The sequence below is a fragment of the Bufo gargarizans genome, chromosome 3, assembly GCF_014858855.1.
Source record: "Bufo gargarizans isolate SCDJY-AF-19 chromosome 3, ASM1485885v1, whole genome shotgun sequence".
Taxonomy (NCBI): Eukaryota; Metazoa; Chordata; class Amphibia; order Anura; family Bufonidae; genus Bufo; species Bufo gargarizans.
The window spans coordinates 43,249,485-43,265,385 of record NC_058082.1 but is presented as its reverse complement, the minus strand read 5'-3'; the positions used below and the strand labels follow the sequence as shown (position 1 = coordinate 43,265,385).

The 15,901-nt window shown below is 51.2% G+C and overlaps 1 protein-coding gene across 1 annotated transcript; it reads left to right on the top strand.

Moving 5' to 3' along the window:
- Positions 1–6,612: 6,612 nt before the first annotated feature.
- On the top strand, positions 6,613–15,158 carry KCTD14 (potassium channel tetramerization domain containing 14). The gene is made up of 2 exons (XM_044287019.1): positions 6,613–6,765; positions 14,151–15,158. Exons 1-2 carry the CDS (start codon positions 6,709–6,711, stop codon positions 14,820–14,822), a joined length of 729 nt encoding a protein of 242 aa, XP_044142954.1. The 5' UTR covers positions 6,613–6,708; the 3' UTR covers positions 14,823–15,158.
- Positions 15,159–15,901: the final 743 nt, after the last annotated feature.

Below are 15,901 nucleotides of genomic sequence, written 5' to 3'. Positions count from 1 at the left end.
CTTCCCTGCTAGTAAAAAGCCGCTATGTCCACGCTGCACTGAGAATGTGGTAGCGGAAGAGTTGCCGTCATTTATGGAATACCTAAGAAACCTTATTAGAGATGAGGTTATATTCGCCTATTGACCAACGTATGGCACCCACCTCTCCCCATCCATCTACTTCAAAATCGATGGGAGAGCTTTTTTTCGGGGGACTCTGATGACGGTTCCTGTCATCTGTCATGTTCCCCTGAGGATACAGAGTTTCTGTTAAAACTATACAGGCAACTATGAAGGGGAATGGAAGACCCTGAAAAAAGACCTGTTATTTCTAAAGCCTTCAGATGTAAATTCCTGTTTACAGATTCAGATTGTGAGGCATGGGATAGAAACCCCTAGAATTGATTCCTCGGTAGCTGAAATTTTACAAAAACACGGGGTTACTGGAGGACCACATGGACAAAAAAGGCGAAGGCCTCCTCTAAAAATCTTGGGTGTCGGGGTCGGCTAGGTTTAGAGCTGCTATTGCTGCCTCCTGCACAGCTAGGCCTTTTCCGTGCGGATTATCCAGATGGAAAACCATTTGGCAGCCGGTTCCCCCCTGGGAAAAGATCATATCCTCGCTCCCGATTTTGAATCAAGCCTCAAATTTTTTGGCAGGAGCCTCAGCCGATTTGGTGAGACTCTCGCCGGGTCTACAGCTCTTTTAAACGCCACCCGTAGAGCCATATTGTTAAGGGCCTGGTCGGGTGCTGGGCTATTCCTTGCGTGGGAAATAGACTCTTTGAGGCCGAATAAGACGATATCTTCGATAAAGCTTCGATCTAACTTCCGTTTTTTTCAGCTAAGTTTAAACAAAACAAAAAGGAGTCCTCAGGTAGATGGCAATCCTCTAGGAGCCGAGGTAGTTTTTTTTTTATTCAATCCCGATTCCTCTTCCATGAAGTCCCAATGACGCCAGAAGTCCGGTAGGGGGCAGACTTTCAAGATTCGGCCAATCTTGGCCTTCCCCTGGGTCTTAATTCTAGTTGGCTCAGGTTACAATATAGAGTTCCGTTCTTTGCCGCCTGTAAGTTTCCTTACAAACAAAGTTGTTCCCCCCCCCCCCCCATCCTTTCTTTCAAACAGAAAGCTCTAGAATCAGATGCCTTCCTTAAAAAATAAAAAGGAAGAGTCATTTCAAAGGTCTGCTAGAACAGCAGGGCCAAGGGGGTACTCTCCCTTGTGACTGATAAAGAAACCAAGTGGGAAGTTTAGGCCAATTTTTTATCTGAAATACCTAAACCAGTTTGTCATTTACAAAAAATTCTAAATGGAATAAATAAAGTCTGCAGTAAATCTCCTTCTTCAAGGTTCTACATCATGGGTGTCAAACATGCGGCCCGCGGGCCGCATGCGGCCCGCAATGAATATTTTTGCGGCCCGGCAAGTATTTCTGAACATGAGCGCGCTGCTGTCGGCGCTCATGTTCTCTCAGCAGCACAGGGAGAAGGAAGCTGTCCTCCCTCCCCCTGTGCTGCTGCCGCTGCCACCAATGAGAAGAGAGGGGGGGGGGGGGAGAGGAGGGGTGGGCGCACTGCGCCACCAATGAGAATAGAGGGGGGGGAGGAGGGGCGGGCGCACTGCGCCACCAATGAGAATAGGGGGGGGGGGCGCACTGCGCCACCAATGATTGGACTATTTCCACACAGAGCGGCGCCCAGCGATGTCTCAGCACTCACCATTAGTCCTGGGTGCCGCTCCGTTCGCCCGCAGTGCCCCATTACTGTCTCCTCTCCTGCTCCACATGCTGCTTACTATCGGAGCGATGGGAGGAGACATCAGCTTCACTAGTGGGCGTTCCTTCTCACTGGCTGTAGCGCTGTCCAATCGCAGCGCAGAGAGAAGGAACGCGCACTAGTGAAGCTGATGTCTCCTCCCATCGCTCCGATAGTAATCAGCAGCATGTGGAGCAGGAGAGGAGACAGTAATGGAGCACTGCAGGCGAACGGAGCGGCGCCCAGGACTAATGGTGAGTGCTGAGACATCGCTGGGCGCCGCTCTGTGTGGCCTGATAGTGAAAGTAGTTTAACACAATACAGGAGGCGGGTGCCGGCAGCAGAATCGCATTGCCGGCACCCTGCCGCTGACAGGGAGCTGCGATCAGAGGCAGTTAACCCCTTAGGTGCCGCACCTGAGGGGTTAACTGCTGATCTGCCAGTACCCGCCTCCTGTATAAAGGGGTAATTTATCATTGGTGGTGCAGTGTGCCCCCCTCAACCCCCCCATCCCATTAAAATCATTGGTGGCACAGTGCGCCAGCCCCTCTCAACCCCCCCAGTATTGAAATCATTGGTGGCAGTGGCCACAGGGACCTCTCCCCTCCCCCTCATTGGTGGTGCAGTGGCAGCTTCTGATCGGAGCCCCAGCTGTGTAAGCCTGGGGCTCCGATCAGTTACCATGGCAGCCAGGACGCTACAGAAGCCCTGGTTGCCATGGTAACATCCCTGATACTGTGTGCACAAGGCACAGAGCAGCAGGGACAGTGTGAAGTCCTATTCACCCTGATAGAGCTGAATAGGACAAGGGATGAAAGATCCCAGGTTCTCGCCCCTAAGGCTACTTTCACACTTGCGTTCAGAGCGGATCCGTCTGAGACGGATCCGCTCATATAATGCAGACGGTGGATCCGTTCAGAACGGATCCGTCTGCATTATATTGTAAAAAAAATTCTAACTGTGAAAGTAGCCTGAACGGATCCGTCCAGACTTTTACATTGAAAGTCAATGGGGGACGGATCCGTTTGAAGATTGAGCCATATTGTGTCATCTTCAAGCGGATCCGTCCCCATTGACTTCCATTGTAAGTCTGGACGGATCCGCACGCCTCCGCACGGCCAGGCGTGTTTTTTTTTATGCGGCCCACATAAACTTAAATTTTGTTTTTTTGGCCCATGTTAGCCTTTGAGTTTGACATGCTTGTTCTACATGGTAACAGTCGATCTGGCAGATGCCTATTATCATGCACCGCGAAAGTTAAAAATATTTCAGGTTCGCTGTCTACATAGAAGGAAGACTCTGTCTCTTCCAGTATCAAGTTTTACCTTTCGGCATTGCGCCACGTCTCTTCACAGAGATTATGGCAGATGTAGTAGGTTACTTTCATCTAAAGGAATAATGGTGGTCCCCTATCTGGACGACTTTCTGATCACCGCAGAATTCTATTCTTCTCCTCTCGACCACCTCAGAGTTGCGAAAGAAACCCCTGGTTCTTTAGGGTGGATCATCAACCAAGAGAAGTTAATTCTAGTTCCAAGCCAGTAGTTATTCCTGGGAGTACTTCTGGACACCCAACATCTATTAGCCTTTTTGCCCCAAGAAAAACAGATCAACCTAGTAACCCGGGTAAGAATCTTCTGTTCTAAAAGGACAGCATCAATAAGAGACATCATGCACTTACTGGGGCTTTTAACATCGACAAAACCCTCTAAATTGGGCTCAAGCCCACACCAGGATCCTGCAGTCCTTCCTTCTTTCATCTTGGAACAAGACACAGATTCCTTGAAAAGGAAAATAAAAATTCCACACTAAGGTGGAGAGACATCTACAAACCGGGGTGCAGTGGAGGCCAAAGGACCAGATTACAGTAACCACCGATGCAAACAGCAGGGGTTGGGTTGCTCAGGCTCTGCAAGAAATGGTACAGGGGACATGGAGTCTCCAAATATCTTTAGCATCCTCAAACCTGAGGGAATTGACAGCGGTCTTCCGGACCTTTCGAAGCCTGAAACCAACTATCCAACCACCATGTCAAGGTACTTTCGAACAATGCAACATCTATGGCATAGCTAAATCGTCAGAGAGGAACGAAAGCAAGTCCTTGGCAGCTATCTCAAAAATTATATTCAAAGGGGGAGAGGAGAACCTAAAGTCCATCTTGGGGGTTCTTTTTAAGGAGAAGAAAATATTTAGCGGATCTTCTCAGCTGACAATCTCTCAGAGAGGGGGAATGGTCATTGAATCTAGACAGATTCAGACAAATTTCACGGAAGTGGGGACTTCCAGTCTGGGATCTGCTCGCATTAAGACAGAACAGGAAGGTAGAAAATTTCTATTCCATCTGCCTCCAGAAGAATCTAAATCAAATAGACGCTCCCTCGTTACCATGGCCCAGGGGTCTTCTCTACGCATTTCCACCATTCTCTCTAATCTCAAGGATTCTGATGAAGATACGAGAAGAAGAGGCACAGGTTATAATGATTGCCTCGTATTGACCATGGAGGTCTTGGTTCCTCCTGCTTCAAAACCTCTCGGCAGCGGAACTCTGGATTCTGCCCCAGATTCCGGACCTCCTCCATCAGGGTCCTGACCATCATCCCAACGTACAGAGCATTTACGTTTAATGGCTTGGAAGTTGAATGGGGCTTGGTAAAAAAAAAAGGTTTCTGACTCTGAGGCTGTCATATCTACTCTACTACATAGTAGAAAGCAGATTACTTCAAAAATGTATCTGCGGGTTTGAAATGCCTTTTGTCATTTGCAGGTTACCGTTGGGATCCTCACAGCAGTTTGGTTGTAGCCTTGATTTAGGACCCCCCCCCAAATTTTTTTTATATTACCACCTTTTTGTAAATCTCAGCTTCAGATCGGGGGAAAAGGTTCACCATCTAGATGTCAGGAGATGTCTTCTAGCATACCTTAGCGCCACAGGTTCCTTTAGGTGTCTGACCATCTCCTTGTCCAGTCTCAGGGAAAGTATAGGGGTCTTGGAGCTTCTAAGCTTCAATAGCTCGTTGGATAAAACTGACCATCATCCTTTGTTATAAAGAAAGCAAAGTCTCTCCTCCCTTGAGGTTGAAGGCCCATTCCACGAGAGCTTGTCCACCTCTTGGGCTCCCATTCACTTGTATGGGGAGGGCGCTTGGCGGTGGCCAGACCCCGGTAAACCTGGGCCCTCCGGTCACTGCTCTCCAATCTCCATCTCGGTGTGGGTGGGACAATGGGGGTGTATCCTAGCGATATGCCCCCATTGTCTGTGATGGGAATACCCATTTAAGACTGCAACAAAAATGTGGAGTTACATGACTTATGTCTGTCCGCATCCAACGAGATCCGACTAGTATTTCTCGTACATTATGATTACGGTCTGGGTAAAAAAAAAAAAAAGTCTGATTTTAAATTTTTTAGTTTTTATTATTGTTAAAGTGGTTGTCTCATCTTGGACATTGGGCGCATATTGCTAGGGTATGGAGCCGATGTCTGATAGAACGGAGCCTACAAAGAAATGGAGGGTGTACTGCGCATGCGCAGCCATGAGAGTGCCGAAAATAGATGAAGAGATGCGTTCAGCTGTTTTCTTTAGTCCTATTGAAATGAACGGGAAGCCCACTGCGCAAGCGCGACCGCCGCTCCATTCTCTTCAATGGGGCTGATGGAAATAGCCGAGCCAGCGCTCTCATAGAAATGAATGGAGTGCGGCTGCGCATGCACAGTGCACCCTCCCTTCTAAGTATAGGTGTGGGACCCGCACCTCTCAGACATTGGGGGCCATATCCTAGCGATATGCCCCCAGTCTCCGAGACGGGACAGTTCCTTCACCAGCTCCCGTATTTGTATTGCTGTATGACCTCATCCAAAAAATGACTCAACTTTGTTTCTTGATTAAAAATTTCTTGCCGTTTGTAACGATCCCGAGACCAGATCTATCGGAGCCGCCGGTCTCTCCCGAGCTCTCTGCCTGCAGGTCGCGCACATGCATTTGCTCCTACTCGTTTAGGCCTCATGCACACGACCGTATGTACTTTGCGGTCCGCAAAAAAACAATCCGCATAAAATACAGATGACGTCCGTGTGCATTCCGTATTTTGCGGAACGGAACAGCCGGCCCCTGATAGAACAGTCCTATCCTTGTCCATAATGCGGACAATAATAGGACATATAGAAACGGAATGCACACGGAGTAACTTCCGGGTTTTTTTGCGGACCCATTGAAATGAATGGTTCCGCATACGGGAATGGACCAGACATGGAATGAAAATACGGTCGAATGCATGAGCCCTAAAAAAGTTATGGAGGTCAGAATATGGCGATGAAAATAAAAATAAAAATGTATTTTCTTTTTTTGGGGAGTTTTTATTCTTTTTAAGTATTAAAGCACAATAAAAACGATATAAACGTGGCATCGCTGTGATCGCGAACGCTGTAAAAACGAAACCCATAAAACTGTGTGTGTTTTTTTCCCACAATTCCACCCCATTTGGATTTTTTTTTTCCATCTTCCCACTACATGATATACAATATTAAATGGTGCCATTAGTAAAATACAACTGTTCCTGCAAAAAACAAGCCCCCTTATGTATAGGAAGTAAAAAGAAATTGCTCGGTCCTTAAGGGGTTAAGTTAGCATCTGTGAAGCTGGTGCTTTGACGCAAATATGACGGAAAACTAGACTAAAACCCTGTGTGTGAATACAACCCTATAACCGGCGGCTGTATCTTCCCTATACACCTACCAGCCGGCAGCACACAGACTGTATGTGGCAGTGCGCAGCATGCTGGGAGTTGTAGTCCCCCCCACAGATAGACGCTCAGTCTCAGTCTAGCACATCTGGTGGAGGGGCGGGGCCGCGATGACGTCACGCTTCCGGCGCCGCCTCCTTTCCACCTGTCACGCAGGGAGGGCTCCGGGGAAAAAAGAAAAATCACTCCGGGCCCCAGACAGCCACAGAGCCAGGGGCCACAGCGCAGCCGACATGAGCGTCATCGAGCACAGGGGCACGGGCAAGCAGGTCACCAGCCCCCTGCAGAGCGTGAGTATCGTCAGCACTACAGCTCCCAGCCGGCTTCCCTATACTTTATAGTAGGATGACTGACTTGTGTCTGTCGGGGGTAGTAGTCAGCTCCTCAGACAAGATCCCTGTGTCATATGTAACTCACCTTATGAGTGTGTGTGGTGGAGAAATGCTGGGACTTGTAGTCCGCCAAGCTTCCTCCTTTTAGATTCCGGGGGTTGTCAGTAATTGTAGGAGTGCAGGGGTCCTGTGCTGCTGCCCCTATAATAACCTATATCATTATCTGCCTGACAGAAAGTGGATGATGGGGGTTGTATGAAGAAATTACTGATATCTGCTGAAAAGATGTTCATTTGTGTACAGACCCCCCCAACTAGTGCTTCCGTCTACAGAGCCCCATCATCCTCCGTCTACAGAACCCCCATCCTCATCCCTGTCTACAGAGCCCCCATCCCCCGTCTACAGAACCCCATCATCCCCCACTACAGAGCCCCATCATCCCCTCGTACAGAGCCCCCATCATCCCCCGTCTACAGAGCCCCATCACCCCGTCACAGAGCCCCCATCATCCCCGTCTACAGAGCCCCCATCATCCCCGTCTACAGAGCCCCCATCATCCCCGTCTACAGAGCCCCCATCATCCCCGTCTACAGAGCCCCCATCATCCCCGTCTACAGAGCCCCCATCATCCCCGTCTACAGAGCCCCCATCATCCCCGTCTACAGAGCCCCCATCATCCCCGTCTACAGAGCCCCCATCATCCCCGTCTACAGAGCCCCCATCATCCCCGTCTACAGAGCCCCCATCATCCCCGTCTACAGAACCCCCATCATCATCATCCCCCATCTACAGAACCCCCATCATCATCCCCCATCTAAAGAAACCCCCATCATCATCCCCCATCTACAGAGCCCCCATCATCCCCGTCTACAGAACCCCCATCATCCTCCTCCCCGTCTACAGAGCCCCCATCGTCCTCCTCCCCCCGTCTACAGAGCCCCCATCATCCCCGTCTACAGAGCCCCCATCGTCCTCCTCCCCGTCTACAGAGCCCTCATCATCATCCTCCTCCCCGTCTACAGAGCCCTCATCATCATCCTCATCCCCGTCTACAGAGCCCCCATCATCCTCATCCCCCATCTACAGAGCCCCCATCGTCCCCCCATCTACAGAGCCCCCATCGTCCTCCTCCCCCCATCTACAGAGCCCCCATCGTCCTCCTCCCCCCCCGTCTACAGAGCCCCCATCGTCCTCCCCCCCCCGTCTACAGAGCCCCCATCGTCCTCCTCCCCCCGTCTACAGAGCCCCCATCGTCCTCCTCCCCCCGTCTACAGAGCCCCCATCGTCCTCCTCCCCCCCGTCTACAGAGCCCCCATCGTCCTCCTCCCCCCGTCTACAGAGCCCCCATCGTCCTCCTCCCCCCGTCTACAGAGCCCCATCGTCCTCCTCCCCCCCCGTCTACAGAGCCCCCATCGTCCTCCTCCCCCCCCGTCTACAGAGCCCCCATCGTCCTCCTCCCCCCCGTCTACAGAGCCCCCATCGTCCTCCTCCCCCCGTCTACAGAGCCCCCATCGTCCTCCTCCCCCCCGTCTACAGAGCCCCCATCGTCCTCCTCCCCCCCGTCTACAGAGCCCCCATCGTCCTCCTCCCCCCGTCTACAGAGCCCCCATCGTCCTCCTCCCCCCCGTCTACAGAGCCCCCATCGCCCTCCTCCCCCCGTCTACAGAGCCCCCATCGCCCTCCTCCCCCCGTCTACAGAGCCCCCATCATCATCCCCCATCTACAGAGCCCCCATCATCCCGGTCTACAGAACCCCCATCATCCTCCTCCCCGTCTACAGAGCCCCCATCATCATCCCCCATCTACAGAGCCCCCATCATCCCGGTCTACAGAACCCCCATCATCCTCCTCCCCGTCTACAGAGCCCCCATCATCCCCGTCTACAGAGCCCCCATCGTCCTCCTCCCAGTCTACAAAGCCCCCATCATCCTCCTCCCCGTCTACAGAGCCCTCATCATCATCATCCTCATCCCCGTCTACAGAGCCCCCATCGTCCTCATCCCCCCGTCTACAGAGCCCCCATCGTCCTCCTCCCCCCGTCTACAGAGCCCCCATCGTCCTCCTCCCCCCGTCTACAGAGCCCCCATCGTCCTCCTCCCCCCGTCTACAGAGCCCCCATCGTCCTCCCCCCCCGTCTACAGAGCCCCCATCGTCCTCCTCCTCCTCCCCGTCTACAGAGCCCCCATCGTCCTCCTCCTCCTCCCCGTCTACAGAGCCCCCATCGTCCTCCTCCTCCTCCCCGTCTACAGAGCCCCCATCGTCCTCCTCCTCCTCCCCGTCTACAGAGCCCCCATCGTCCTCCTCCTCCTCCCCGTCTACAGAGCCCCCATCGTCCTCCTCCTCCTCCCCGTCTACAGAGCCCCCATCGTCCTCCTCCCCGTCTACAGAGCCCCCATCGTCCTCCTCCTCCTCCCCGTCTACAGAGCCCCCATCGTCCTCCTCCTCCTCCCCGTCTACAGAGCCCCCATCGTCCTCCTCCTCCTCCCCGTCTACAGAGCCCCCATCGTCCTCCTCCTCCTCCCCGTCTACAGAGCCCCCATCGTCCTCCTCCTCCTCCCCGTCTACAGAGCCCCCATCGTCCTCCTCCTCCTCCCCGTCTACAGAGCCCCCATCGTCCTCCTCCTCCTCCCCGTCTACAGAGCCCCCATCGTCCTCCTCCTCCTCCCCGTCTACAGAGCCCCCATCGTCCTCCTCCCCGTCTACAGAGCCCCCATCGTCCTCCTCCCCGTCTACAGAGCCCCCATCGTCCTCCTCCCCGTCTACAGAGCCCCCATCGTCCTCCTCCCCCGTCTACAGAGCCCCCATCGTCCTCCTCCTCCCCGTCTACAGAGCCCCCATCGTCCTCCTCCTCCTCCCCGTCTACAGAGCCCCCATCGTCCTCCTCCTCCTCCCCGTCTACAGAGCCCCCATCGTCCTCCTCCTCCTCCCCGTCTACAGAGCCCCCTCGTCCTCCTCCTCCTCCCCGTCTACAGAGCCCCCATCGTCCTCCTCCTCCTCCCCGTCTACAGAGCCCCCATCGTCCTCCTCCTCCTCCCCGTCTACAGAGCCCCCATCGTCCTCCTCCTCCTCCCCGTCTACAGAGCCCCCATCGTCCTCCTCCTCCTCCCCGTCTACAGAGCCCCCATCGTCCTCCTCCTCCTCCCCGTCTACAGAGCCCCCATCGTCCTCCTCCTCCTCCCCGTCTACAGAGCCCCCATCGTCCTCCTCCTCCTCCCCGGTCTACAGAGCCCCCATCGTCCTCCTCCTCCTCCCCGTCTACAGAGCCCCCATCGCCTCCTCCTCCTCCCCGTCTACAGAGCCCCCATCGTCCTCCTCCTCCTCCCCGTCTACAGAGCCCCCATCGTCCTCCTCCTCCTCCCCGTCTACAGAGCCCCCATCGTCCTCCTCCTCCTCCCCGTCTACAGAGCCCCCATCGTCCTCCTCCTCCTCCCCGTCTACAGAGCCCCCCATCGTCCTCCTCCTCCTCCCCGTCTACAGAGCCCCCATCGTCCTCCTCCTCCTCCCCGTCTACAGAGCCCCCATCGTCCTCCTCCTCCTCCCCGTCTACAGAGCCCCCATCGTCCTCCTCCTCCTCCCCGTCTACAGAGCCCCCATCGTCCTCCTCCTCCTCCCCGTCTACAGAGCCCCCATCGTCCTCCTCCTCCTCCCGTCTACAGAGCCCCCATCGTCCTCTCCTCCTCCTCCTCCCCGTCTACAGAGCCCCCATCGTCCTCCTCTCCTCCTCCTCCTCCCCGTCCCCGTCTACAGAGCCCCCCATCGTCCTCCTCCTCCCCGTCTACAGAGCCCCCATCGTCCTCCTCCTCCCCGTCTACAGAGCCCCCATCGTCCTCCTCCTCCTCCCCGTCTACAGTGCCCCCATCGTCCTCCTCCCCCCGTCCCGGTCTACAGAGCCCCCATCGTCCCGGTCTACAGAGCCCCCATCGTCCTCCTCCCCGCCTACAGAGCCCCCATCGTCCTCCTCCCCGCCTACAGAGCCCCCATCGTCCTCCTCCCCGCCTACAGAGCCCCCATCGTCCTCCTCCCCGCCTACAGAGCCCCCATCGTCCTCCTCCCCGCCTACAGAGCCCCCATCGTCCTCCTCCCCGCCTACAGAGCCCCCATCGTCCTCCTCCCCGCCTACAGAGCCCCCATCGTCCTCCTCCCCGCCTACAGAGCCCCCCATCGATTCTCCATTGAGGTTTCCGTCGCCCTTTCCAGTCTGTTTTTTGTCGGGGCCCTGAGTGACTGGACACTAACTGAGGGGCCCCTGGTAGGACTGCACGCAGGGCATGTTGGGTCTTAGGTCTCCCAGTAGCGACCAATCAGCAATCTGCTTTTGATTTCTCTGTGCAGTTTGGGGGTTGCAATTAATTGGTTTCTATGGGCATCTTATCCGTGAGGGAGGCTGGAGACGTACCCCCCAAAATTTCGGGCCCCCTCTTCCCCGATACAGCGTGTTTTATTTGTTATGGCAAGGCACCAGCTATATTATAGGAGCACAGTATGGCGCTGCTTTGTGTCCGCTGTAGACTGTATCATGCAGGCAGTGTGCGGTACTGTTACAATCCACTGTATTGTGTTTGTAGTTGGGCACCATATGACGGTAGTATTTGCACCATGTATTGGTAGGTGTTTGCGCACACCATAGTACGTTTTTTTTTATCGCTGTTCTATTGAGTAGTTTTTGGCGCTGTTATGTTTATTCTATACTAGAGATGAGCGAATTTCATATTTTGAAATTCGTTCACGCTTCGTTTGGTGGTAAAAGCAGAATTGCGTTACGAATTCCGTTACCACGGACCATAACGCAATTCTATGACGGAATGTCTTTAGAGGCATTCCGATATTCATTCCGTCATAATGGAAGTCTATGGGCTGCTAAACGGATCCGTCCCGCTGTGTGTACTTATTTTCATTGTATGACAGTTTTATGTCGGTGCTACTATGTGAGCACTGTCTGGCACTATTATGATGTAGGCCTTGTGTGGTATTATGAGGACAGTGTATTGTACTGCCATATAGTGAGGTACTGTGTTTCACATTATAGCACTAATATATATGTGGCAGTAGGAAGTAGATGGTACTGCTACACGTCGCTGTACTGTGGTATCCTTTGGGCATTGTTAGGTGTTCACTCTATGGCGGTGTTATGTAGACATTGTATTGTGAGTGCTTGTGTTCAGTATATATGGCAGTTTTATTATTTAGGTGCCGTACGGTACAGCTGTGTGGCACTATTATGTAGGCCTTGTTTGGTACTGTTATACGTAGTGTGAGGACACTGTAGTGTACTGATATTGTAAGGCATTGTATGTTTCACGCTATAGCACTATTATATAGGCGGTATAGTGACGGACATAGATGGCACTGCTATTTGCCACTGTACGGAGGTATTATTTCGGCTTTGTTAGGCATTCACTGTATGGTACTACTGTGTAGGCATTTTATGGCAGTATTATGTAGACATTATATTGTAGGTACTTGTGCTCATTAGATATGACGTTTAATGTTAGTGCTGTACGGTGCTACTATGCGGACACTGCATGGCACTATTATGTGTGGTACTGTTATATATGAGGACACTGTTGGGTACTGCTATACTGCTTCCAATTATGGCTCTATGATACTGCAAGTGTGTGGCAGTATTGTGCAGACAGCGTGGTACTGATGTTTGGCGGTATTGTAAAGGCACTGTTATATTCTCATTGTATGGTGCTATTGTATAATCTGTGTAGAACTGTTTCGGGCACCTTATGGCGGTATACTTTTTCTGTAGCATTATAATACTATATCTAATGGTCTGATTTCCCATGAGAGCGTCCGCCCTCACACTATTTGCTGATTGCTTTTCCCGTGGGTTTTGTGTCGTAAGGCGTTGATCCATTCACCGCCAGCTGTGGGAGCGGAAACCTTCTCAGCGGTGGTGGAAAATTCTTAGAATAAGGGAAAGTGAGATGTTGACTGACAGATTGGGTGTTCCGGAGGGAGTTGTAGTCCCATAAACCCGCATTACCTGCTCTGCCCTATTGTACAAGGATATGCTTTAGGTCACGGGTAGTTGACTGTGAAAACCCCTCGCACAAAAATGCTGACAACATCCGACTCCTAGGGGGCGCTCTTGTACACACATTAGATGGGGTGGGGCAGATTCTTTTGTAGCGCCATGAGAGATCAGCGTCGTCATTCTGTATACTACCGCAGCGATCAGCGGAGTGAGCTGTACTTCTATGGCCAGTGCTAGTCACCGAGAGAAACTGGGAGGAGGAAGTATCTTACTTTGTCGAAACTGAAGAACTGAGATAAGAGACTAAGATTACTTACTGATATAATGTGCCAGGATCCATAATCACACTGACTACATTATACCGCCGACTGCCAGGATCTGAAGGGTGGATGCAGAGTCATACAAATCAGAGCAGTTACAGTATATTCTTGTACATAGGAGCAGTATTATAGTAGTTATATTCTTGTACATAGGAGCAGTATTATAGTAGTTATATTCTTGTACATAGGAGGCAGTATTATAGTAGTTATATTCTTGTACATAGGAGCAGTATTATAGTAGTTATATTCTTGTACATAGGAGCAGTATTATAGTAGTTATATTCTTGTACATAGGAGGCAGTATTATAGTAGTTATATTCTAGTACATAGGAGGCAGTATTATAGTAGTTATATTCTTGTACATAGGAGGCAGTATTATAGCAGTTATATTCTTGCACATAGGAGGCAGTATTATAGTAGTTATATTCTTGCACATAGGAGCAGTATTATAGTAGTTATATTCTTGCACATAGGAGGCAGTATTTATAGCAGTTATATTCTTGCGCATAGGAGGCAGTATTTATAGCAGTTATATTCTTGCGCATAGGAGGCAGTATTTATAGCAGTTATATTCTTGCGCATAGGAGGCAGTATTATAGCAGTTTATATTCTTGTGCATAGGAGGCAGTATTATAGTAGTTATATTCTTGTACATAGGGGCAGTATTATAGTAGTTATATTCTTGTACATAGGGGCAGTATTATAGTAGTTATATTCTTGTACATAGGGGCAGTATTATAGTAGTTATATTCTTGTACATAGGGGCAGTATTATAGTAGTTATATTCTTGTACATAGGGGCAGTATTATAGTAGTTATATTCTTGTACATAGGAGGCAGTATTGTAGTAGTTATATTCTTGTACATAGGTAGCAGTATTATTATAGTGAAAACCCCATAATTTTATCAGGGTAACTAATAATGTGAGACCGTATTGTCCAAACTGAATAACCCCTTCTGTAGGAGGGTATAGGGTAGCACAAGGTGACTACAGTTCAGTAGTATTGTGTGCTGTGTCTGATATTCTCCTATCTTCTGCAGATGTCTCCCGTGGTGCAGTTGAATATCGGTGGTGATATCTATACGACGACTATTGGGACGCTGAAGAAGTATCAAGGGTCCAGGCTTTTTGAGATGTTCAGTGGGCAGCCCAAGCTCCGCACGGACTCAGAGGGGAGGTACTTTATTGACAGGGAGGGGAAATATTTCCGCTACATCCTGGAGTACCTCCGTTCCGGCCAAGTGCCCACTCAGTACATCCAGGAAGTCTACAAGGAGGCCTTGTTCTATGAAATTGAGTCATTGGTGAAGAAGTTGGAAGAGAATCCAGAAATCTTTGGGGAACAGGTCGGCAGAAAGCAATTCCTCGCACGAGTTCCCAACTACAGCGAGAATATCGAGGTGATGATCCGAATCGCCAGGGCGGAGGTGGTGGCCTCTCGCTACTCCAATGTCATTGTTTGCATTGTGAGGACCGAGGACGACGCCTCCAAGTGTCATGACGCCCTGAACACTCTCGACATGGACAAGGAGTCTGTGGTCAAGTTTGGACCGTGGAAGGCATCTCCGGGAATCTCAGACCTGCTTGATTGTATCAAAGTGGACATTGAGGACAAAGGCTACAAAGTATCGTACTCTCCTCACGTGGCCGATAAAGTGTTCAGATTCAAATCCTATGACTTTTTCTACAAGTTTATATTCACATGGTGGTAAAAAAAAAATACAATGAAGTCTTTAGCACTGATGATCATAACTATATCCAACAGTGAGGCAGCACGGGTGACTTCTATGGGGCCCCTGGTGGGAGGGGAACCAGCACTGAACTGCTTCCCCTGATTACTGCTACATTGTCATAACAGCTGCTTTTGGCAGCCACTAGGTGGAGCTCTCTGCATACAGACTGATACAGCTCCCATTGAGATAAGTACTAGCTGCACAAATCCATATGCTGTGAGCTCCCTCTAGTGGTGGCTGCACAAATCCATATGCTGTGAGCTCCCTCTAGTGGTGGCTGCACAAATCCATATGCTGTGAGCTCCCTCTAGTGGTGGCTGCACAAATCCATATGCTGTGAGCTCCCTCTAGTGGTGGCTGCACAAATCCATATGCTGTGAGCTCCCTCTAGTGGTGGCTGTATAATTCCATATGCGGTGAGTTCCCTCTAGTGGTGGCTGTATGATTCCATATGCTGTGAGCTCCCTCTAGTGGTGGCTGTATAATCTGTATGTAGTGAGCTCCCTCTAGTGGTGGCTGTATAATTCCATATGCTGTGAGCTCCCTCTAGTGGTGGCTGTATATTCTGTATGTAGTGAGCTCCCTCTAGTGGTGGCTGTATAATTCCATATGCTGTGAGCTCCCTCTAGTGGTGGCTGTATGATTCCATATGCTGTGAGCTCCCTCTAGTGGTGGCTGTATAATCTGTATGTAGTGAGCTCCCTCTAGTGGTGGCTGTATAATTCCATATGCTGTGAGCTCCCTGTAGTGGTGGCTGTATAATTCCATATGCTGTGAGCTCCCTGTAGTGGTGGCTGTATAATTCCATATGCTGTGAGCTCCCTCTAGTGGTGGCTGTATAATTCCATATGCGGTGAGTTCCCTCTAGTGGTGGCTGTATAATTCTAAATGCTGTGAGCTCCCTCTAGTGTTGGCTGTAAAATTCCATATCCGGTGAGCTCCCTCTAGTGTTGGCTGTAAAATTCCATATGCGGTGAGTTCCCTCTAGTGGTGGCTGTATAATTCCATATGCTGTGAGCTCCCTCTAGTGGTGGCTGTATGATTCCATATGCTGTGAG

Excerpts from the sequence above, each read along its gene's own strand:
- KCTD14 (XM_044287019.1), top strand. The coding sequence starts at position 6,709 with ATGAGCGTCATCGAGCACAGGGGCACGGGCAAGCAGGTCACCAGCCCC. Across the intron at positions 6,766-14,150 it reads TCACCAGCCCCCTGCAGAGC|ATGTCTCCCGTGGTGCAGTT; the intron begins GTGAGTATCGTC and ends TATCTTCTGCAG.